Source organism: Euprymna scolopes, chromosome 4 (genome assembly GCF_053919585.1).
Source record: "Euprymna scolopes isolate OS-2025 chromosome 4, ASM5391958v1, whole genome shotgun sequence".
Taxonomy (NCBI): domain Eukaryota; kingdom Metazoa; phylum Mollusca; class Cephalopoda; order Sepiida; family Sepiolidae; genus Euprymna; species Euprymna scolopes.
This window is the reverse complement of record NC_136485.1, coordinates 170,594,552-170,621,159: the sequence shown is the minus strand read 5'-3', so window position 1 is coordinate 170,621,159 and position 26,608 is coordinate 170,594,552. Positions and strand designations below refer to the sequence as shown.

At 31.0% G+C, this 26,608-nt stretch overlaps 1 protein-coding gene across 10 annotated transcripts in view; it reads right to left on the bottom strand.

Annotated features, from left to right (window-relative positions):
• The window catches only part of LOC145270233 (mortality factor 4-like protein 1), a 139,114-nt gene that overhangs the window by 15,231 nt on the left and 97,275 nt on the right, over nt 1-26,608 (bottom strand). For 8 of the 10 annotated variants that reach the window (XM_080125870.1, XM_080125884.1, XM_080125881.1 and 5 more), the window contains 6 exons: nt 23,768-23,937; nt 20,318-20,419; nt 16,621-16,706; nt 13,743-13,851; nt 6,848-6,917; nt 1,656-1,740 (listed from right to left, as the gene is read on the bottom strand). In XM_080125870.1, the coding sequence (XP_079981996.1) occupies nt 1,656-1,740; nt 6,848-6,917; nt 13,743-13,851; nt 16,621-16,706; nt 20,318-20,419; nt 23,768-23,937 (622 nt within the window). The remainder of the gene's footprint in view (nt 1-1,655; nt 1,741-6,847; nt 6,918-13,742; nt 13,852-16,620; nt 16,707-20,317; nt 20,420-23,767; nt 23,938-26,608) is intronic. The other 2 variants (XM_080125875.1, XM_080125897.1) reach the window with 1 other exon arrangement.

Below are 26,608 nucleotides of genomic sequence, written 5' to 3'. Positions count from 1 at the left end.
ACAGAGGTATCAGGTTCAGTTTATAGGGAACCGTCAAAGAAAACATGGGAGGAAGCAATAAAAGTTGACCTCAGGGAAAGAGGAATAAATGACGAGAGATAGAGTGTTTGAGATGTTGATTTATTAAAGCTATCCAACATAGTTTGAATACAAGGAGGATGATCAAACTCTTCAGTTGACAAAATTACTAAAGTCATCTTCAGTAGTCATTATTATTAGTGAGATAAATTATTTTAAAGGCAGTACCATTGGGAAATTTATTTATTTCGGACTATCATCCTCATCTTTTTTAGTTGTTCTTTCACGACATTTCGGCCAACTATTCCTCTGGCCTTTGTCAGGTGGTAATCGCGACGGGATAAGAACTCTGAATCTCCTAACTGCATCCTCAGCAATTACTGCTTTCCATAGTTGTTGTTGTCTCACCATGTTGTTGGCTGGCTTTGGGTAGGATTGAAGCCGCCATCTTCAGACAATGCTCACCTGGAACCGTAGAGATTCAACGTCTCTATCCACTGTGCCACGGGCCCCGAAGGGCGATCAAGGTTGCATTTTTTGGTCTTATAAATCCACGTTTATTTATTATCTGATCTTCTATGGTCGGGTTCGTACAGAATAGTATATATATTATTTAATTGGAATTCATTATTGAAATGACTATTATTTATTCATTTACTTATTGCGGACTATTATCCTCATCTTTTTTAATTGTTGTTTAAGACCAAAATATCCAACCTTCATCGCCCCTCAGGGTCCGTGGTGCAGTGTATAGAGACGTTGAATCTCTACAGTTCCAGATGATGATTGTCTGAAGATAGCAGTTTCAATCCTACCTAAAGCTGGCCAGAGGCTTAGTTGGCCAAAAACGTGGTGAGACGACAACAACTATGGAAAGCAGTAATTGTTGAGGATGCCGTTAGAAGATTCCAAGTTCTTATCCGTCGCGGTTACCACTTGACGAAGGCCAGAGGAATAGTTGGCCAAAACGACGTGAAACAACAATTAAAAAAGATGAGGATAATAATCTGCAATAAATTAATAAATCTCATAATCTCAATAATGAATTCCAATTGGTCAAAAACAATCTTAGAAAAATTCGAAAAGTAATGCCTCCTATTTTGTTTTTCATCCCGCCCGAATGGATCAGGGGGGATTGCAAATTGCACTCTTATGAAGACTGAACTTATGAATTCATAAACTGAAAGTTTCATCTCTGTTGACTAAGAAAGCAACCCTTGTCACGGATGTGTGCCAGAAGTGCATCATTGAATTTTTGGCAAAAGTGCACTGAGAATGGTGGGGACTATGTAGAAAAATAAATTCTCGTTTTAATTGTACCACTCCCGTCTTCATAGCTTAACTTTTTGAGTAAAAATGAAAAATAGAAGGCTTTATTTTAGGAATGACTTTTATACTTACTCTGTTGCGGCATATTTAGATTTTAAGTTTTTCATATTTGAAAAGCAATTTACTGTTAATAGTGACGGTAAGCAAAATAATTAAAATGCAAGAAACTAATCAACGTCTACCTTGACTAACTTTCAGCAATGAAGATAAAACTGAACCAATAATTGCAACATGTTCAACTTTTTCTGATGATGCAACATAATCGAGCAGATTTGATTGAAATCAGAATTGAATGTAAAAAAACTTACCGAAGGAAATCATGAAAATGTGTAAGCAAGAGTTGAATACTTTTTTCGTCAAGTGACGTATACGCAAGCATTCCACCGATTTTCACTGGAAAAGAAAACAAATAAATAAAATAAGATAGGCTTCAGCAAAGGAAAAAAATGTTACATAAGCTGCCAATGCAGGGACTCTATGGATGTTGTTTTTCTTTGGGGGGAGGGTGTCAAGGATGACAGTGTCGTCTGAATACTTTCTTTCTTGGCTGGCATCTGAACATAACGGAAACAACAATTTCAACTTATAATTTATTATACTTAACAATTCTGGATTTCTATTAAAGAAAAAAAGCCCCTCCTAATGTCATCCTTTCGAAGGCGTATGTGGAGGTGGTGGGATTATTTTGAAAGATATTAAGTTGTTACCATTATTCTTGGCTTTTCATTTGTACGAAATAACTTTAAGCACATGCTAAGTTAACCATGATTTGTTTTAGAAGGTTACTTAGTTGTGTTGTAACTGTCGGGTAAGGTTGATTCAGTCATGTAACGAGATAAAAATTGATTATAAGTTAATGTTTAGAACTTAAATAGGAAGGATTTAACAATTATTGGCGCTTGTGCAATATTTTATTTCAAATAAATGCATTTTAAGTAAAAATTATATGTACTTACTTGTCATGTTGAAATTAGTATAAATTCCAAAAATTATGAAAAATGATTGAGTAGAAAAATAATTACAAATAAAAATGAATTTTATTGAATTAATAGCCTGGGTGCCTGGTGTTGCCTGAGTGTTTGCAGGTGTGTGTTGAGCAAAAAAAAAAGTTGTAGTAGGCAGGCTTCAACCCGTGAAGCGAAGGCGGAAAAGAAAGTGGGTGTGTGTAAGGGCGTTGCTTGAGCCAAAAAAAAAAAAAAAAAAAAAAAAAAAAAGAAAACAAAAAAGGAAAATTGCAAGCGCAAAAAAAAAAGTAGGAGTAGTAAGCGCCAGAGGAAAAAGAGGTAACCCCCCCCCCCAAAAAAAACGGTCTTATCGATTATCAATGTGCCTACCGCAATTGTGATGTCAAGGGCGGTCAAAATAACATTTTTTATGCGACGTTGTTGACGTGAGGGTTGAATGACTTGCCAGAAATGTCAGCGAAAAAAAACGACCCCCCCCCCTGTAGAAAAGTGCCCAGTTGAGGGTGAAGGAATTAATATTTTGGGCCAATTTTTCGATATTTGTCGTCCAAAGGGTTGAGCTTCAAAAGGATACTGAGCTCGTGAAAATCTGTTGCCTATGTCGAAAGTTTAAGGCAGACATACAAACGTATACACATTTAAACAGACAGGTGAGATTTATATTATAGATTTAAGTTTTATTGATTAATGTGAAAGAGTTCTTAAAATCTAGGGGAGGTAACTTCAGTCTATGATTTCAACAAAATTATTGTAATAGAAAATGATGAACCAATAATGATTTTTTTTTGTAAAATATAGTTGTAGTAGATGTTCTATTCAATCATTTTTGCTAATTTTTACAAATTTCTTATGACATGTTTGTAATAGTGGTTTTAACTAAGATGGAGTTTTAAAAAGTAATTATACTGCACAAGCATCCAATTATTTAATCTTAACATGTTGAAATATTTTTAGTTTACTGTCTTAGTTCTGTAGTGAAAACAAATCACTAGAAACCCTTTTTTCATTTAAATGCTTATATTAAAAAATAAAATAAGAAAAATTTGATGAGAATTGTCAAAAAAATTCTTAGAAGCACCTGTAAGTAAATTATAAATTTTGAGTAAACAGAAAAAATGTCTTTGAAACCACGTTAAGATGCAAATATTTTATCAAAATGTCTTTGGCTCGTGTTGTTATACTGAGGATCTGTGCAGATGATGATGTTTATTCAAAACTTTTTAATTTTCATCAAGATGCTACGAAGATGTTGTCAATTCTTCTCATTACTCTAGCACGATCACGTGCCTAAGAATGTTCAAAGTAAAGTCATTTTTTCCATACTACATCATTTACACAAGACCTCGATATAACACGAGTCGAGGACATTTTATTTATGAAAACAAAAAATTCTTTCCTTCTCTGATGATGGATATTTCATTATCCAAAATTAATAAGAAAAAAGTTCAGTTAATAAAAAATATTTGCATCTTAACGTGGTTTCAAAAACATTTTGTCTGTTTATTCAAATTTTTAAACAAAAATTTATATAATGTATGTACTTGTGACAAAAAGAAACTATCATACTCCAAAAATTATATAAACTGTTTTAGAAGTTTAATTGTTAAATAAAAAAATCAAACTTTACGAGTATCCAAAGAGGGACATTCTCCATTTAAAAAAAAAAAAAAATCTCAGAAAACAAAGGGCGATAACTGAACAATAATTAATCCTTACGAGATTTATATTGTAATGTATACAAATTTTTATTAATCGCAAAAAATGATTTTTTTTTCAATAAAAATAAAACTACTTAATCAATTTATGTGAATTTTGGAATATGATGCTTTTATTTCGTTATGAGTACATACATCATTTCACTTTTTCTTTTTGCTTTTTAATGTAGGAAGAATTCTGGACAAGAACAGAACAAGTTATTTGAGTTATAATCAAAAGCAAACATTTTGGAAAAATGTTTTTTTTCTTTTACAAAAACGAATATCAAAGAAAGTTGTTTGATTGCTATGAAAATTGTTTTATTGCTATGAAAATTGTTTGATTGTTATGAAAATGACGATATACTGGATAGGTACATCATACTGATCTCTTAGTTGTTTTTTTTTTTTTTAATATAAGAGAATTCTTGACAAACACTAAAATAGATCTAATGTAAATGTATGAATAAAGTGGATGAATTCACAAGACATTTTTGGGGATCTATCTAAAGAAATATTTAAGAAAATTTGATGTGTATTATATCATATGTGGGAATTTTTAGATTTTGTTAAACATTAGAATGAGATTACTGATTAAAATAAATGTCAGAAAAGACAAAATCAATAAAGAATTAATTTTTTTGAAAGATTTAAACTGTCGGATGTTTTATCCAATTTAATCGAGCGACGAATGACATCAAGGTGGTTAGGAACACCAACTCTCATTGAGATAGCCAAGTTTCAATTCCAGCTTGAGGAACTTGCTTGTCTAGCCACACTGAACAAGTGTGATAGAGTGAATGTCTGTGGAGTTGTAAAATATGCCCCCCCCCCCACATGAGCTGTCTGGTAAGTGAAATTACTAATTGCTATCAACTTATGCATTGTACTTTATGTAAACAAATAGAGCTCACAGGCAATTGACAATGTTTACATTGCAATTTCGCTTACACTCAGCAGGTGCTGAATGATAGTTAAGTGGTTAGGAATGCAGACTGTAGTCTACTTGGTTGAGTTTCAATCCTGGCTTGAGGCACCTGCTTGTTTAGTTATACTAAAGAGCTTTCTTAATACATTGAAATAGTTTGTGGATGAATTAATGTATATATTAGTGATAGGATAATTCCAATACAATTACCGATTCTGATTCTTTATAAATCTATAAATATTTAACTATAGAGTTTTTAAATGTACAAATATTTTCTCAACCATAAAAATACACTTGTGTGTTGAGGTGATCTATAGATTTTAATTTTACTGGTAGTTTAAAATCAATAAATATTGATTATTTCATCATTACTACCAGTAGTTGAAGATTCAGTTAAAAAATAAATAAAATAAAAAAAGACAACTAAAAGAATTGTTTTTGACATCAGCTTCTTCTCTCATCAAGCTAGACTTTGGAATTCCCTTCCTGCTACCCTGACTGTACTGATATGCAAAAGTTTAAATGTAACGTAAACCAATATCTTGTTAATCTTTCCTATGCATGGTCCCAAATAGTCGCTCCTTATGTCCAAGTGGTGGTATGCCTTGTTAGAGGTGGACAAGAGTTTAAAAAAAAAAAAAAGTATCAGAATTTTTTAGATGAAAATTACTAATTTGTATTAATCAGACCAGTTTTTTATCTTGAATGTTATTCTCTGAATATTTCAGTTAATATAACCTCTGACCTTCTTGAGGTATGTCTTGTAGAACTTTGGAATCTTTATATCTAATTTGAGAATTTGTATGGAATTTCAAATGGAACTGTTTGTTTGCTGCCATTCTGGACCATGACTGGATAGAAGTAATTCATAATTGTATCACGCGTACAGAGTATGGAACTATCAATGCACAGAGGACTCACTGATTAATACTGATTTAGCATTATTTATCTGCCATAGGTTCAACAGGACGCACCTGTACAAGATCAGAGGTTACATGAAACATTGAGAATAACACTTGGTTCATTTTCGTTATTTGAAAAAAAAAAAAAAAAAAGAAAGTCACTTATTTCCTCATCTTGGTTTGTTAAAACACTTTGGCCATTGGATTTTCAAACCGAATCATCATATTACAGTTCTGAAGTTCTGGCCAGTAACTTTTCTCCTTTTTTTTTCAAGATGGCAACCAACATGCCTGATGAAGGGCGAAGATTGACTAAAACGTTGCACAAATAAAACTCAAGATGAGAACAATAGTTTGATCAAAACAAGTAAAAAGAATCATCATATCTGATTTTTACATGTATGGTGGATGGAACTCGTTATTTAATCTCCCACAGATCGGTTTGATTCAGAATTCCATGTTTTTATTTTATTTACTTTTGTTTTTTTAGATCATGTCCATCAATTTTTCCCTAATTTCCTTCACCAAGTATTGAACTTACAGCCTCTTGGTAAATGCACTCTAGATTATCCTTTAAACAACGTCTTTATCCATTCGATCATCATCTCAATAACATCAAATTCAGAAATCCTGTTTGAAATATTTGTTCATCATCCAATAAAGTATTGCATAAAGCGAAGAACGATTGATTCCATTTTTCTTTTGCAAGTCATGCAAATGCACCCCCCCTTCATAAAAAAAAGTATCTAGTCATTAAAAAAAAAAAAAAAAAAAAAAAAAAAAAAAGAAAATTTCTTGATTAATTTTTCACTGGTTGAAGAATCAACTCAAGAAATCATTTCAGATAAAAAACAGATTCCTCAATAAAATTGAACAATTAAAAAAATTTTTTTTAAATCTAGCAATAGAAATGCAAGTGGCATAATGGACCAGAAAATAAGAAACTTAATGGCGTCGAATGAAATAAAAATAAACAAAACAAATAAAAGAAGGTCAATATATCCAGCTTACCAAATAATCGCAGAAGGTGGACAGCCCCATAAACAGATGACATCGGTGAATCTGGATTTTCCTCAAGAAGCTAAAAAATATGAAAAAAATAAAGTCACCACTTAAATAAAATTTTCTTTTTTCATAAAACTGGGGGGGGGGGACTGAGAAATTCTGTAATTATCATTAAAAAGACCACCAGAATTAATTTTTCAAAATGACTTCATTTTATCAATAGAATTGTGGAAAATTGTCCTCAGTTATTTGAATTTATAAAATCATGGTGGAGGGAAAAACTAATTTTATAATTTTTTTTGTATTTAAAAATATCCAAATTAAATTTTTTTGTATTTAAAAATATCAAAATTAAATTTATTTGAATTTAAAAATATCAAAATTAAATTTTTTTGAATTTAAAAATATCAAAATTAAATTTTTTTGAATTTAAAAATATCAAAATTAAATTTTTTTGTATTTAAAAATATCAAAATTAAATTTTTTTGTATTTAAAAATATCAAAATTAAATCTATATACGTATAAAAGTGAAGTTTAATCTAAAAGAATTTTAAATAATTGTGATTTATAAAGTTGGGCCGTTTATCACATTAACAGTGAATTGAAAATGCCAAAATATACATTTAAAAATGAAAAGCTTTCTAATATACTGATCATGTGTATACGATCAACCTTCTAGGGTTAATTTGCATGTTGACTTTCAAAAGAACATCTCATTAATTCATCATTTGTTCTTATGGTCTTCTAATCCAATGATTGTTTTCATCTTATAAACATGGTCCTTTTTTTCTTTCTTTTTTTTTTTTTTTAAATATAATGGATATCATTTTGAGTGAAAAGATTGTTTCTGGTTCTTTTTAGCTCAATTTATTTCTAACAGTTGCAATTCTTGATTTTCTTATTTTTACAAATCATGTCATGAAAAAATAAATAAATAAATAAACATCTATTACTGTTACTATTTTTATTGTGCAAAAAAAAAAAGAAAACAAAAGAAAAAGAAAAAAGTCTTTTAACTTATTTATTGAGATTTATATCATAATTTTAATTGCAATATAAAATTATAAACTTATTTACTAAAAGGTGTTTATCTTACTTTTTAAAGTAAACAAGTGAAAGTAAGATATACTAAAATGTTCAGAAAAAAGTTATTAGCGTTTGCCCGATTTTTGTTAAGAAATTCGGTTTCAATTAGATTACATTTTTCATTTTTTAAAAATGTTTTATTATTGTCATTATTATTATAATTATTTTAAAAATATTTTATCATCTGTATATGCCTTCCTACTAATATATTCTATGTCTTCTGTCATGTAAATTTTTTACTGATCACTTTCATTATTCAACACATCAAATCAATTTTTGATAAATGTAAACTGTATCAATCGCTTCATTGCAAATTAATAAAATACCAATATTTCACTAAATACATGTCACAAAAAAATTAAAATTGTATCATCAAAGGGAGATAACTCAATAATTCATACTTATTAGATTCATGTTGTAATGCCTATGAATTCCCATTAATCACTTAAAAATGATTTTCTTTATAAAAATAAAACTACTTGATCAATTTACATGATTTTTGGGATATGATATTTTTTGTTTTACATACATCATACAAAATTTTCTTTATTTTTGTTTTTTTTTAATATAGGTGGAAATTCTAAAGAAAACTCGTATCTTTTTCATAAAAGCTGAATATGGATCTGAATAATTGATTTTATAAGGATTTGGTTTAATATTTTAATGACCAAACAATCCTAAAAAAAATTAAAACAATTCAAAAACACATGTAATATATATATATATATATATATATATATATATATATATATATATATATTCATATATATATATATACATATATATATGAATAACATTCTATCCATATACTTACTTGCATCAACAATTTAGAAAGAGAATAGATAAGTTGATAAAACTAATCTAGAAAATTAATGTTGGAAAAAAAAAAAAAAAAAAAAAAAAAAAAAATCAAAAACACATGTGGGTGTGCAACATGAAAATAGCAACAAACAAATATCAATTAACAAATTCTTGTCTCGTTTCGACCGTCGACATGGAATGTTTGATGTGCAACAAAAATAGATGCAAAACATTCCAGCCTTTTTTTTGCCTTGAAAAAAAAAAAAAAAAAAAAAAAAAAATGTTGTCAATTGTGGAATATTTTTGTACCTATTTACTATGCCTCCCCACGGGACAGAGTTAGACACCAGGGTCGTTTTTTAACATGGAGAAAAGGTACAAAAATAAAAATTGTCTCAGTCGTGAAGAATTTCTCCTCATCCGAAAGAGAACAAGAAAATGAAGTGCAGCATCTGAAGAACAGATACTACACTTTGATCTTGACCAAAAGGCCAACAGTTCCATCAGTTTTAGATGTACAATTTTTTTGTAAAATGACATATCAACCTTTTTTCTTTAAATTCTGAAAAAACTTATTTAAAATGATTCATTACATAATTAATCAAATGAAAGTTGCTATTTTTTTAAATTGGTTCTTGTCCGGAATTCCTCCTATATCCCCCCTCACAATATTTGTATGATGTACCCACCCATGACAAAATGAAATTATCATATTCCAAAAATCACAATTTGATTAAGTAGTTTTGTTTTTAAATAAATCAAATTTTATCAATTGTTGTAGTTGAGTAAATGCCTTGACTATTTTGAAAAAAATCTAAAAACAAAGCGAGATGACTCAATGTTAATTCAAACTTATGAGATTTAGATTGTAATGTCTACAAATTCCCATTAATAGCTTAAAAAAGATTTTCTTTATAAAAAATTAAACTACTTGATCAATTTATATGATTTTTGGAATATGATATTTTCATTTTGTTTTAAGTATGTACATACAAATTTTTCTTTTTAAATTTTTTTTTTTAATATAGGGGTAAATTCTGGACAAGAACCTATTAATTTTTGCCTATAACTAGAGAGAAATTGTATTTTCAGGTATTTACAAATGATATTAATATGTATTTTTTTCTTGAATGTCACCACTTATCAAGGCCATAAGGCTACTCAAGAATAAGGGTTGATAAGTGTTAGGTAGGAGGTGAGACAACTTCATGATTAGTAATGGTGGAACTTGGGTAGGGTTTAGTTATTTAAGAGTACGGGGGTTAAGAAAAACTTATTTACATTAGACTTGAATACGATCATGTTATAGTCAGCTAGGAAGCAGCCCCACAGTATTGTGTTCCATAGACAGGTAGTTCTAGAAAAGAAACTCTGCTTATGGAATTTTTGTTTAGTTTTAGGCACGAATAAAGAGTGAAAAAAATTGTTGACTTGTAGGTAAATGAGTATTTGTTACAAACGTTTTAGTGGAGGGGGGGGGGCGTAGATTGGCGCTTAGTCGAGCACCCATCATAAAAATAATGATGCGGCACAGACTTGCAACATCTTTTTTGTAAGAAAGAGGAAATAGGGAGATGAAAAGCCCCTCGCCCACTAATTTCCGTAGATGGTTTTTATGCCCTGTGAAGGCAGGAAAAGATACTGTTAGGAACTCCTCTGTAGATGTGGCGGCAGTACTTTATCCTGGGATGTATTTGACTTTTGTACAGATAGAGGATCGTATCGGGAGTGAAATACTTTCTGAAACGGTAAAATGATCTCACCATTTTTGCAGTGATTTTCAATGGTTCTGATGTGGATCTTCCATTTCAGGTCAGAAGTGAAAGTCAGTCCCAAAAGTTTATCAAAGCAAGGTACTTCCTCAAGACAACAACCGTTCATTTCAATTGAGTCCAAGTGGGTATTTGAGCGCTGGTGGTGAAAAGATAGAAGTTTGGTTTGGGATGCATTTTTTACTCCATTATACAACACGCCGCTCCAGGTCAGAGGAGAGAGAATCAGAAAGAGTCAAGTCCAGTCAATCTTTAAAGTGTTGCCATAGATTGTAGTATCGTTTGCACAGATGATGACGAATGATCTCAGAATGTGATTTGAGAGATTCTTGATAAAAATCAGGAAGAGTTGGACCCAGGATGAATCTGCCAACAATAATACTGCGAGCCTTGGATTTCTGTCCATCAACAACTACTTTAATAAGCCTATTGGAGAGAAAGAATCTGATGGTTGAGAGGACATTTCCAGCAATGCCATAACTAGAAATCTTATGAAATAGACCTTTATGCCAAACACTATCAAATGTCTTAAATATGTCAAAACCTTATATATTATTCCTTAATTGGAATTCATTTTTGAGATGAGCATTATATATTAATTTATTTTTATTTTGGACCATTATTCTCATCTTTATTAGTTGTGAGACGACAACATTGATGTAGATCAGGAAGAGAGTTGGGCCCAGGATGGACCCCTGGGGGACTCCAGCATTAATACTGTGGGCCATCAACCACTACTCTTATAAACCTATCAGAGAGAAATGATTTAATGGTTGAGAAAACATTTCCAGTGATACCGTAGTTGGAAATCTTGTGAAGTAGGCCCTTATGCCATACCTTATCGAAGGCCTTCGGTATGTCAGGAGCAATTGCCCTGGAAAGGAAGCCTTTTCAAAAGATTCACTAATTCTATGAGATATAACCATTAACACATCTGTTGTAGATCTTGCAGAGCGGAAACCATATTGCATGTCACTAAGAAGGTTGTTTCTGTTGAGGTGGTTGACTACTTCTTTATTTAATATGGATTCCAACAACTTATTCATGACACACAGGAGACTTATTGGTCTGTACTGAGAGGGAGATGACTTTTCACCTGCCGCCCAACTCCCCACATAGTACCCCTGTAGCTTATGTCCTTGATAGTAGCCCCCTACATCAAAGTGGCAATGTGCCTTGTTTGGGGTAATCAAAAAAAAAAAAATTTCCTAATTTTTGGTTAGGATACTTATTTTTGCATGATTTGTATATATATATATCAAAGAGTTTTACTTGATGTAATTTTTACTTGTGCACCATATGATAGAAGCTCCTGTTTTTTTGTTTTTCTTTCAGAAGCATGCACTTTTTTTCTTGTTTGATAATTAGACCAAGTGCTATGGCATAGATTTGTGTGCTGAAAATTGAGCTTTATTTTAGAAGATGCTTTGTTTTTACTTGTTTATTATAACTGCATTTGTATTAGTTTATTTGAATTGAACGTGTTGAGGGTATTTTTCTTCAAAGTTATGGGATGAGTTGTGTTCTTGTTGTATTTGCAAAGACTTATTATCATAAATAAATTCATTGTATACAATTGAACACAAGTTGCTATTTTTACACCTAGCTTGTAGAGGAGGAGTAACATGCTCATACCTGTCTGAACAATATTAATGCGTAACTTGGCCATATAAGTGGGTTGGAATATAAGCCACAAAATCCATTAAAAATCCAATTTAAAAAAACGTGTGCAAACTAGACATCATCCTGTTCTTTCTATACAATGGTTTATCAAATATTCAAAATGGTTTATCAAATATTCAAAATGGTTTATCAAATATTCAAAATGGTTTATCAAATATTCAAAATGGTTTATCAAATATTCTTTCTATACAATGGTTTATCAAATATTCAAAATGGTTTATCAAATATTCAAAATGGTTTATCAAATATTCAAAATAACAGTTTTCAAAACACAAATAAGATGCCCGCGACATGACAATACACTGGCTCATATGATAGAATGGTGCACCTTCTCTCAGCAATGTTATCTCAAATAAGAGCATTTAGCTAGATACTCCACCAGACTAGATAAATTCTTCTGGAATCGTGTAAAATCAAGGGACCACAAAGACATACTATAACAGTGAACTGATCTATTGGGGAGAGTAAAATTAATTCAATGTTTAACAGGTAAAAAAGAACTTTAATAAAATATTTGAATATGTATCTCATACAGAAATAAGGTATTAACCCCAGGAAGGGGTCCACTTAATTTCTGAAAATATCAACCGAAATAAAATGGGTAATGTGCAGACACAGCAGCCTAGAAAGAAAATGGCTGCTGAGTTCTTAGAATGTTTCCAACAAGTTTTGTAAATGTTTTTGACAATGATGTCATGCGGACTGAAGAAATATTTGAATTTTTCATGAAACTGGCTGACAATTTCAAAATGATTCAATCAATTGCTAAGCATTGGTTAATAAGCAATTCTTGAAGATGTGAAATCTGTAATTTACCATGAGGCATTGAACTGTTACTCGCAATCAATTGATGGTTGGAAATGGAAATGTTCAAAAAATGGGTTTTGTCATTTAATACAAAATTTTGGCTATTTCCAGACCTCAAAAGGATAATGTGTAGACACAGCAACCTAGAAAGAAAATGGCTGTTGAATTTTTAGACCGTGTCCAACAAGTCTTGTAAATGATGTTTCTGACAATGATTTCATGCGGACTGAAAAAAATAATATTCCAACTTGTCCTGCAGCTGGCTGACAATTTTAAAATGATTCAATTGATCGCTAAGCGTCGATTAATAGCTAATTCTTGGATGTGTGAAATCTGTAATTTACCATGCACATTGAACCGTTATTTGCATTCAATTTGATGGTTGCAGACGAAAATGTTCAAAAGATGGATTTCATTGTTCAATATGAAAAAAATTTTTGAGTGAAGAAAAATTTCCTTACAAACAATTTTCTTTATAATTTATGTGTGGAATAAAAATTTCTTTCCATTTCAGATTTTACATAACTCAAATTCAGCAGCCATTTTTGTTCTAGGCTACTATGTCTACATATGACCGTAAAATGAAACAGACAACACATCCTGAAATATGTAACAAAAGCAATATATCTCATTAAGCAGAAAAGAGTTTTTATATTAAATAGTCATTGTGTTGTTGATATACATACAAAATTATATTTTCTTAAACCTCCCAAAAAAGTGTAAAAGAAAATGATGTAAAACAAAATCTTACCTCTGTATATTGTGGACGTTCAAATTTGTACAACAATTGTGTGCCAATTGTCATATTGAAGTATTCGCGAAGACCTTGGATAACTAATTTCACAGCATCCCTGTGGAAACAGAATTGGCAAAAAGAGATCGTAGAGCAATAGAACACTTTAGCTGATGTGTGTGGAATATCACTACATGTTGGATTTGTGATAAAACGCGCTCGACCTTGCTTGACAGTAAACGTCAACCTCAACGCCAGTTCTATGATTGTTTTCTCTTTCACCTTTTATTCGGGGGGGGGGGGGGCACAGTTTTTCACTTGTTAGCTTAAAAATAAAATAAAGCAAAAAACACAAACTCTAGCACTTTCTGTAAATATCAGTTGCACTCTGGATGTATGTGTGACACCTACGACCCTTTGAATGCTAAGGTTCACATTTACAGCCCCTGTGTTCGTCAGTTGACGTCAGTTCATCTCAACTTTTTATATTTTTGTTTGGATGATAAAATGTTTCCTCTTTTTTGTTATATTTTCCTCTTTTTTTTTTTTAGGATGTGGAGGAGGGGTGTCAATAGAGGTTGACCAATAGCAAAATCCAAAAAGCAAAATATCAGAATTGACTTTTCACATTTCCAGGCTACTAAATTTAATAATTTAACACTTCTATTTATCTATGATAAGATGCGAGTTGAAAAGATGTTTTTTTCTTTATGTTAAAAAAAACGATTCAGTAATTTTGACAAGATTGCGATTTTTTTCTTTTGAAACTTATTTTCAATGTCTGAGGTGGGCAATTACACTTTCTATCAAAATAACAACTTTTCTTCGACTAAGTTTATACAGAAATTTAATTTTTTGAAATTTTTGCAATGAGGATTCATTATTTGTATTATTTGGATTCTTCAAACTATTGTTCTTTTGTTTTGAATATGATTTTCAAGTTTCGATCAATATAGCCTTTTACCATCTTCAGGTGTATCTTGCTGAACTCGGGAATCGGCACAGAATTTTGAACGAAAGCCTTTATTTAATCCACAGGGATAGCATGCTCTTGTTTAGTCAGCCATGATTGGATAGAAGTCCTAAGTAATTAATTTGTAATTGTATTAAGAAATTTGTTTATGAAATTATAAAAATAAAAGTTGCTTTATTTTAAAAATAAGGTTTTGTTTGAATTTATATAATAAATATATATTTATGAAAGTATAAAAATAAAATTATTGAAATCAAAAAAGAAAAAAAAAAATATCGAATACATGTTTTTATGTTTAAAATATCGAATATAGTTTTGTTTTTAATAATTCTTAAAAAATAAATAAAACTAATTTCAGTAATTCTTAATTAAAATAAGACCGAAAATTTTTTTCAATGATTATTAAATAAAAAAGAACAATCAAAAAAATGTAAAAGTATGTGCACAGAGAAGATATCCATCCAGCGTGACCGTAGCCGAGATTGAATTCACTACACGAGTTTGTAGTGTAATTCAAATCTTGATTCATACCTATCTCAAAGAAATTAGTGGAGGTGATGCAATATCTGACAAAGTATAATTACAATCTTTGATTTCTTGTCCAAAATTCACCCTATATGAAAAAACAAAACAAAAAATATGTATGGTATACGCACACGTAATGAAACAAAAATATCATATTCTAAAAGTCACATAAATCGATTAAGTAGTTTTATTTTTTATAAAAACAAGCCAAGCATGCGGGATCCCCCTTCACGAGTAAATGATTAACTTTCATCATGATTAATATTTGTGTAAAATTAAAAAAAAAAAATTAAAAAAAAAAAAATATATATATATATAGTTTTTAAAATATAATTATCCACTGACACGTGTTTCGTCATCTACGACTCATCAGAGTGGCTGAATCTAGCGTGATTCAAAATCGGGACCCCGCGGTAATGAGCCTAAACCCCTTACTCGCATGTCCATCTCACTCGACTGTCTGGATGCATGGGGATTTATTTAGATGTTATTTGCTTTTGCGATACGTTTTGAATGAATTCAAATATTTACAAAAGTGCATTTTTACCTAAATGCGAGTTGGAAATAATTTTCCCTTTCAACAACTTGGTACCCCCACATGGGGAGCGGCATGCATATTGTTTTTTAAATATCTGATGAGTCGTAGTATCGCAAAAACAAAAACAAATAACATAGTAATAAATAATGATATTTATAACTAGAAATAAAATAGGTTTAAGGTTCCCAAAATTCATACTAGAATTGTCTGCAGGGACTCGTGGTGCAGTGGTTAGAGCAATCAACTGGAAAAGTGATATTCTCCTGAAGGTTCAGTTCTCAGTGTGGATGAGCGAAAAATACAATTACTTAAGATTTCTGTCCATTCATGGCTGATAGAATGAGAGCATGCTGCCCCCGTGAAGTAAATAAAGGGTTCCGTTCAAAATTCAAGCGTGGTTATTGAGAAAAGTGCAAACAAACGAACAGCCAAAAAATTTGGGGGCAATTTTACCCATATAATGCCCCCTGGAGAGAAAACCAGAATTATCCTGGAAAATCTGTTCTGATAAAAATTTATTTTCACTATTATTAAGGTTTGTGCAAAATTTCCAAAAAAATTGGAGAAAAGTGCAAATGGACAAACGGGACTGAATTACTAGGTCCAATGGCAGGCGAGACAGTTACTTCTCCAATACTCATAAAATTTAATTTTCTTATTTTAAAATAAAACTACTTGATCAATTTATGTGATTTTTAGAATATGAAATTTTAGTTATCATATACATCTATGTACATCATACAGATTTTTCTTTATTTTTTGTTTGCTAACATGGGGGGGGATGCTGAACATGAACCTAACCTTTTAACCATTTCTCGGGAGTTTAAACATTTTTTGGCAAACTTACATAGAATACTCACTTGTTATTATTCGACTTCATCGCTTTGAAATTGATGTAATCATCTAATATTGATTCAATGCTTTTTGTTGAAGGCAATCGCAATAACTAGAAAAAGAAAATATCATATTTAAAGCATACTTAATAAAAATTAAAAAAAAAAAAAAAAAAACTAAAATATAAATCTTTTTAAAATTCACACCAATCATGCAAGCACAGATCGATTTCAGACTGACAACAATCATTCCTATTCTCTCCATACAAGGGGCTGACTCCTTAGGGTTAATACAACAATAAAAACAGTATTCTTTGAAATAGGTGTATTACACAGAAAGTCTAAAAAAATGATTTTAATCATTTAATAAAATATTTTTTAACATTATTTGGTTTTCTAAAATTTTCAAATTGACATAAAATATTTTTAGGTTTGAAATGAAGTTTGTCAGATTACATTTATAGCATTTAGTGCTGGCATTATTATTATAACATAATATTTTCATTGCTTTACACATTTTTTATTCATTTGTAAAAAAAAAATTTTTTTTTTAAATAAAAAGTACAAGTCCAGAGTTCAACCTAATTAAAAAAAAAAAAAAAAAAAATACAGAAAAATCTTAATCTTAATTTATGTGAAGGAAAATATATTCCTAAAATTTTTTAAATTTAAAAAATTATATAAATTGATTTTTTTGTAATTTTAGAGAAGGATGTTGTCGTTTGCTTGAAGCATTGTGCGTAGTATGTACTGACAACATTAGAAGAAATTTTCAATTATATTACGTTTATTTATCAACATAATGTGCAATACAAGATGGTAGGTGTTGTTGTCCCTAATTTTCAAGAGTAGTATCTCTTCTTTAGGGGAGAAAAGAAACATAAGATTTTCTTGTTTAAAATAAGAAGAAAAAAACATAACTATTCAGCGAAACTTTCCTAAAAAATAAAAAAAGGCAAAGGAAAGTCTTGCTGAACAGTTGTATACATTTTTTTTTCTTATTTTAAACAAAAAAATAAAATTTTATGAGAAAGTGAGAACAGTGTGTCTTTACCTGTCACGTTTATCAGGCCTGTAATGGCTACAATATAATATTAATCGCTAAATATCATAAAAATAATTTTTGGAATATGACATCTTAATTTCTTCATGGGTATGTACATCAGAAAGTTAAAATTTTTTTTTTTAATTAGATTTAATTCTGGATAAAAAAAAACAATGCTAATATACTAAGTTAGCGGACGGTGAAGATTACGATCACCTAAATATATACTTCCCTTGCCTGACTAAATATTATTAAAACGATTACAGAAATATTATCAGAAAGATCATACTATGAACGTGTTCTGTGTATGTTCACTGTATGGTTTGTGATCGTTTGCTAGTTGTACCAATCCAAAGTTGTCATTCGATTCTGACACTGGCTGCAGTGTCAACCTTGTGATCTCGGTGTTGCAAAAGAAATAAAACGAAAACAACTACAAGTTTTGACATTTTTTTGAAATTATGATGGTAATTTGGATTATTTGGATTCAGCAGACTATAGTTTTCATCTTTAGTGTCATTTTTGATGTAACCCCGGCCTTTGTCAGGTGTATCTTGTTGAAGTCTGGAATGTATCTGTCAAACTCGGGAATTTGGACAGAATTTCAAATGGAACCCTTTATTTACTTCACAGAGGTAGCATGCTCTCGTTCCATCAGCCATGACGGGATAGAGGTCTTAAGTAATTCGCAATTGTATTTTTCACTCGCCAACACTGAGAATTGAACCTTCAACCTTCAGGAGAATATTACATTTTTTACAATTGATTTTTCCAAATAGTCTAACCACTACGCCACGAGTCTTTGCGGACAGTTTTAGTACAAATATTGGGAGCCTTAAACCATTTCTAGTTGTAAATACCACTATTTATTACTAATTATTATTACCATATATATTATTGTTTTTACTTATTACTGTATATATTATATATCATTTATAATTAAAGGTTCCCATACCGTGTTAAATTCTATACTAGGTCTACTTAGTAATCAATTGTTTCCCAGCATATGTGCTTCTTCTTGTCGTCTTTTCTGTCTCTAATTTTTACTTCGTCCCATAATGGTAGATTGTTTTTCTTTGCCTCCAGATATGCTCAGCCATACCAGATTTTTCAATCTTTTCATGTATTATGGCTTTTTGATGTTCTTCTAACCATACTTTTAGTGGACAACATGTCTCACCTCAAGATGAGAACAGTAGTCCGAGAAATCCAAATAATATAAATAACCAATCCTCATCTCAAAAATTCAGAAATGTGATAATGGCACTTGTTTTCTACTTTTGAATAACAGACTTGAAGATGGAAATATTAGCTTGATAAAATCTCATAGTTTAGAGCCAAAAGTCCATCTCTAGGAGAAACACACAAATCCAATTAACTGTAAGACTCCAAAAGAGTCAACTCCTAATGATCTGCTTCACCCATTTCCTGGAATATGTATAGATATTCCGGGACCACTGAAAAGACCACCAGATATCCACTCGAAAATGCTAATCTACTTCAGATCTATGGACATCAACAACCGTTCCTTTTTTTCTAGAATTCCTCCTGCATTAAAAACAAAGAATAATCTGTATGATGTATGCCCCGATCATCTGCATCATAGTTCACACCGATTTTCAATGTTCATTTTAAAGGACTTTTCAAAATTTTTCAAGGCCTCCCCCAAACAAAAGTCAAGTTTTCAAAACAAAATTTAGGATTTGTTTTACAATCTACAGCAATTTGAAAAAGTCAAAAAGCAAATATACAACAAATGAATGTTCCCAAAGCCAATAACAGTTACTTTGCAATCTACCTGCATCGTTTTTTGGTGTTTTGAAGTAGTTTTAAATGCTTTTTATTTCATCTCAAATATTAACTGTCTTTACGCTTTTAAATTTCGAATCAAAATAACTGCTGTCTTGTCCATTTTTTTTTTTTTTTTGGGGGGGGGGGTCTGGCCAGCCTAATTTTAAATTATCACAATGTAGTTACCTCCCTTTATCACAAAACTATTCCAGGTAGTTTTGTGACAAAGAGATGTAACTCTTGTATCCACAATAAAACCATGCAATTTCAGAACAATGTATTTCGATTTTATTTTCAATATTTAAAAAATATTTTAATGGTATTTTTTATTAATATTAAAAAAATAATAAAAGCATTTATTTTGATTTTATATACAATATTTCCACACAAATTTTTTTGAGCATAAAGAATACAATTTTCAGGGCCTTTTTGAGAAATTTTCAAGACATTTTCCATATTTTCAAGGATTTTTCAAGGTAATAATAGAAATAAGGCCTTTTCAAGGCAAAAATTAAAATTCAAGGAATTTTTAAGTTTGAAAGACGTTAAACATAGCACACACAGGGAGGAAGTGAAGAACAGACTCATAAAGTAATCAAACAATCTGATCATTTGCATTGACTAATATGAAAAAGTAGAAAATTTAGTGGTGCGGCCACACGATCATCAAGTCTCGTACAATTATTCCTGTTAGAGAATGTTCAGAGAGGAAGAAAGAGGGTCAGACAAAGAAAGTGGTGGGGGACAATATCCGAGAGTGGACAGGGCTGGTGCTAAGCAACGTTCAGGAAAGCAGAAAACTAGTTCCCTAACAATTATTCAGACAACAGGAACAAAAGATGAAATATTTTAAATACACTAAAATTTCATTGGATTAAACGCACTTACTTTTTTTTGTTTCGTGATCAAATCCCAATCGTCGACCAACCATAATTTGAGGTCATCTGGAACTTTGATTCGAACTTCAATTTTAGCTTGGAATGTTTCTTCCTGTTAAAGAAATTTTAGGTGGCATTATTTTCTTTTCACAAAAACATTCATACATAATTTTATATTCATGTTTTTACTTCCTATTAATTGTCGATGGATAATAAAATAAAAACAGGTTATTTATTCCGGCTTTGAGTCGGATGAAAGCTGAAACTCAAAACTGAATACTGTAACTATTTACCTAATCACCAAAATTCTTTGTGTTAAAAAATTCAGCATAAAAATACAACACTAAAATTAGAAACGACCATGAGAGTGATGGAGAAAAGAAAAAAAAAAATCTTTTAAATAATTTAACAGATACATTGAGAGCATTGCCAAAGCTGCTGCAAAAAAGGTTGGCTTTCTCTACCGTGCTAGAAAGCTACTTACGCCTGAAAGTATCCTGTACCTCTATAAGGCCACCATTCGCCCATGTATGGAGTATTGTTGTCATATTTGGGCTGGTGCATCTGCTAGTCGTCTCTCACTCCTGGACAGGGTTCAAAAAAGAGTCACCAACCTGATAGGTCCTGAACTGACATCTAAGCTTCAGCCTCTGTTCCATCAATGAAATGTTGCATTCCACTGCCTGTTGTACAAGTATTTTAATGGTGAATGCTTTGACGAACTACAAGCACTTGTATCCCTGAGACGTAAATACCCCCGACAAACCCAACAAGCAGCTAAATCCCACTTCTACACAGTAGAGATCTCTAGGTGTAAGAAAGCCTTCTACTCCAATAGTTTCTTCCCCAGAACTGCTAGACTTTGGAACTCCTTTCTGGGGTTCTGCTTTCCTAACTGTACTAACACCGAGAAGTTCAAGTGTAATGTGAACAAACATCTTGCTGCTCATCTGCCTTTATAATATCCCTGCAACTTATGTCCCCGATAGTAGCCCCCTACTTCAAAGTGGCACTGTGCCTTGTTTGGGGTGAAAATTGAATAATGAAAAAAAAAAAATAGAATAAAAATTATGAGAAAAGAATTTATTAAATTAACTAAAAACAAAATAAACTTTAAAAAGATTAAAAAATCAGTACTTGCACAGTTTAATGAAGACATTAAAAAATTAAAATATCGAAAAAAGGTGATAATACACATATTTGTTATGGAATGAAGATCTCTGAAAAAAAAAAAATTCACTTAATTTCATCAAGTAGTTTTTTTTTTTTTTACAAGGAAAAAACAATGTTATGATACTGAGCAAAAGGTTTGATTTTTAGGAAGAAAAGCTAGTATTAGAGATGGGGAGGGAGTGTTGGTGCTTTAAACTGAGTTATCTCCCCGTAGCATGTTCAAAAAATTCAAAGATGTCTAACATCAATGTGCTGTCATAAAAACATGTTTTTCTGCTGTAAAAAAAAAAACAAAAAACTACTCGATCAAATTAAGTGAAATTTTTTTTTGAGATAACGGATACATACAATATGACCCCCCCCCCCCATTTCATTTTTTTAATGTCTTGATTAACTGTACAAGTGCCGGAATTACATCTAAGAAATAGAAGTTAATGTATTGAATAATGTTGTAACTAACTTACCCCTCCAAAGGAAAGAATAAGGAATTCAAAAACTATGCTGGTATTATTAAGGCAAAATTTCATCAGTATTGTTAAAGAGGGGTGGATTGGCCTAATGGATGTCATCATAGATTGTGAAATAGTTTGTGGGAGTGGCAGCAAATTATTCAATGACTAATAGGCAAATAATAATTGAAAAAGCAAAGTGAAACGTAAATAAATAAAATATTAAACATTTTATTTGTGTATTTGCTCATTAAAGTTAAACTTGTGAATATATAATGTTTCTTTTTTTTGGTAAATTATGCTTTTTCAATTATATTTCACTCTTTGTGTATTATACTAGCATGGATGCCCGGCGTTGCCCGGGTGTTTGGAGGTGTGCGTTGAGCAAAAAAACAAAAAAAAAAAAAAAAGTTGTAGTAGGAAGGCAGGCTCGAACCCATACCGCGAAGGAGGAAAAGAACGAGAAAAAAAAATGTGACATCTTTGCTATTACGACCACCGCCAAACCAGAAGGGACGTAGGTTTAAATTAAGGCTAGACAATTGAAAAGAGGGGATGACTTTCGAAAATATCGGCAAAAAAAGTGACACCTCCCTGTAGAAAAGTGCCCAGTTGAGGGTGAAGAAATTAATATTTTTAGCCAATTTTTCAGTATTTGTCGTCTGAAGGGTCGAGCTTCAAAACAATACTGATCTTGTGAAAATCTGTCGCCTCTGTCGAAAGTTTTAGGCAGACATGCAAACATACATTTATATATTGATATCTCAAATTTTCGACCCAAACCAATTAAAAAGCTTGCCCTATCTCTGAATACCCTTTGTGTAAAATTTCAAATGTTTAGACCAGAAATTGTCCAAATAATTTGGTAGAGACCGTAAAGGTTAAATTTTTTTTTTAAACTTTGACCCCTATTATGACCCCTTAACATTTATTGTTTTGGGCTCAAATCAAGTTATTAAGTTAGATCCATGTCCAAGGAACCTATATATATATATATATATATATATATATATATATATATATATATAATGTTTATACTCAAAATTGGCGGAGGAGTTTGGTAGAGTTCTCAAAGGTCAAATCGTTAAACTTTGACCCCTTAACAGCGAAATTTCTGGCTGAAAATGGATTACAAAAAACAAAACAAAAAACAAAGAGTTTCCCCAAATCTCAATATCCTGTATATCAAATTTCGAGTCTGTAGCCTCAAAATTGACATAGTTATTGCGTAGGGAAATGTACACAGACAGACACTTTCACTTTATATATATATATTATAGTCATATTATTGTAATCATGCACATATGCCTTTATTTTCTTTTAAAATTGATCAGTGCTTTTTCTTCTGATGAGTTAAGGGCAGAATAAATTCAAAAATTGATATAATAATTAAATTACATGAATGAATTTGCGCTACAAAACAAGCGATGTCAAGAATTGTGCATGTCAACATACTTAAAGAAATAAATGGTAAGATGGTCAACATCTTGAAATTTGGACTTTGGAAATTTGAAATAGTTGTCACCTATTTGCATATTCTCTGTAGTTACATTGAGCTTCATAAATTAAAGGATTGGTACAAATAAAAGGTGAAATATAATTGAATAAACACATTTTCCCATATATATATATATATATATATATATATATACATATATATATGTATTGGTAAGTTTGAACATGATTGGTTGTTTTAGTTTTTACAGTAAAATTTAAAGCACATATGATAAGAGTAAGAAATCAATTGTTAATGATCGAAATAAATGACTTTTTAGCCATTCTCGGGCAATGCCAGGTAACACAACTAATGTTGGATAAAATAAAAAAGTAACTCATACCGATTCTACAGTTGGATCAATCTTTGCTCTTTTACGTTTTGGTTCTGTTGTTGTTGAACTTGAAGATCCTCCAACGGTCGAGGAAGCTGGTGTGGAACTTACGCTACTTGTACTGCCTCCGTCACCACCTGTGCTGCCACCGCTGCCCCCACCTGGTCCGGCAACCAATGCTATAAATAAAAACAGTTTAATAGTTTTCATTATACAAAAATAAGTTTTATTTCCTGCCTGTCCAACAAAAATTCAGGCAGACCAACAAATTACACATATTCTGCTTCAATATCACCTCAAATAGGTTTTGATAACTATTTACTGTAATATTCGTTCATTTATGAAACTTCAGAATCAGAAAAAGTACTTCTTTTTGGTTCTAAAAACCAAGGGAAATAACTATATTGTAATAGTTACTTCCCTTGAACCAATTAAACCATGAAAATTACACTAAAGGTTCTCATGCTGCATGAGATTTTAAATAAATGAATTTTAGGTAAAAACAGTATTATGTACTTATGTGTCATGTCGAAATTAGTATAAATTGTCCAAATTATTAAAAAAATGATCATGTACAAGATTTGCTAGAATTATTATATTTATATAAGAAATTTAAGTTTATAGAAGGCAGAACAATGCTAAGGTGTGACTGATAGACTCAAACTGACGCATCTTAAGATAAAATGGTGGAACCAGATATGCAGTTTAACTTTTATTCATCCAATTCATATATATATATATATATATATATATATATATATATATATATATATTGAGCATTTTTAATCTGGATAAGGTTGTTTATACTATAAATATATTTCTCTATATTTATAATTTTACACATTTGTATTTGAAAAGTTTTTTTTTTTATTAATCTTTTCTTTAATTCCGAAATTTTCTCTGAATACTATATCCACACACACGTTTTTTTAATATATATACTGTATTTTACATGTAGAATGTTTTTACTTGTGTCAGACAGTCAGGTGGTGTGTCTGATGCTATATTTCGGGATGTATTCCCTTCATCAGGCATGTGTTTGACTTTCAAACGTGCATGGCAGGTTTTATTGTAGATGGAGCAGGTTCGCAGAAATTGGAAATTAATTCATACAATTCCCATTTCTGTGAATCTGCTCCATCTACAATAAAACCTGTCATGCACGTTTGAAAGTCAAACACATACCTGATGAAGGGAAGACCTCCTGAAATATAGTATCACAGACACACCACCCGACCGTCTGACACAAGAACATCCTACATGTAAAATATTGTATAAAAAACACATGTATGGTTATACATACACAAATTATCTCTTAAAATCCATCAGCTTGAGTCTATCCATCACACCGTTGCATTATTCTGCCTTCTATAAACGTAAATTTCTTCTATATACACATTAAACAATGCTTCAAGCAAACTACTTTAACCTATTTTTATATTAGTAGCCCATCATTTTCTATTTTGAAATTGCGGATTGCAATTATTTTGTCAAAATTAACCCCTCTTGAATTTGTGAACTTTTTTTACTATGTTCAACATAGTACGTAGGTACGTAACAGTGTTTTTACTTAGAATGCATTTATTCGAAATTCTATTATACGGCACAAGCATCAAAATAAGAATAAAAATAAGGAAAAGATCCTTATTCATTCCCGGGCAACACAAGGTAGACTTGCTAGTTCATAATAAAGCAGAATTGAAAATATATTTTTGAATAAGATTAATCATTATTGACATTGATAATTATTATTGATTGCTAGCTGTTTGATCAGACGTTGCCGGGGATTGAATGATGATCAATGAATGTTTTACACCCCCATATTTTCAAATTGAAAATTTTCATCAAAATTGGTGAAATTGACCATTTTTTAATCAAAGCGATTGATGACCTGCTCAAATTGGGGACCCATCGCGATACACCTGGAGGAAGCTTCACATCCCTCTCGCAGTGACCTAGTTCACAATATATTGTAGTCTACATTGCACTGTAGAGAAGCTACTGTTGATTTTATAAAATTATTTTTTATATGTCATGGCTTGCATTAAAGTTTAAAATGCAAAAGTCAAGTATCATACTTCAATTGTGCTCTAAACAGAAACATTCATTTTGAATGTGCCCGTGGTCATATCAAAAAACCTATTGTTGATTTTATGTCAGATATTTGTGTGGTGATATAACTTCTTAAATGCACTTGTGATGTTAGACTGTGTAAAAGTACTAACTTTGGTCAGAATACGCCCGTTCCATCTTTAATGTTTTGTTTTTTTCAATCATAGATTTTTGATAATTATTGGAGGCGTACGGGTACAAAACCTATCTAAGAACACTCCCAGACACATAAGGTACATTTGTGTGAAATTTAAAAAAAGAAAAAAATCGGTTCAGCCATTTTAGAATCCATACAGAACGAACTCAGACATACAAGGCTTCTTTTATATAACAGAAGAGATAAAGCTGATTCCTTACGAATGATGACTGAATTATCTGAAAGTTCTGAGACAAATGGAAATAAAAACGAAAAATCCATTGAAATTTCCTTTATTGCATTTTCAGAAAAATTAAATTTGTTTTTTTTTTTTAGACTGCTGTTTTCATGTTGAGTATTTGTTTCATAAACGTTTCAATTGATGTAAGCCATCAATCTTTTTTCAAACTTTGGAATCTTTCTGTCAAACTCTGCATAGAATTTCAAACGAAACACTTTATATATATATATATATAGAGAGAGAGAGAGAGAGTAGTAACATACTCTTGTTCCGTCAAACATAACTGGGTAGAAGTCCTAAGTAATTCACAATGTTACGTTTGAGTGTTTCGCCTGCATAGAGGATTGAGTCTTCAACCTCC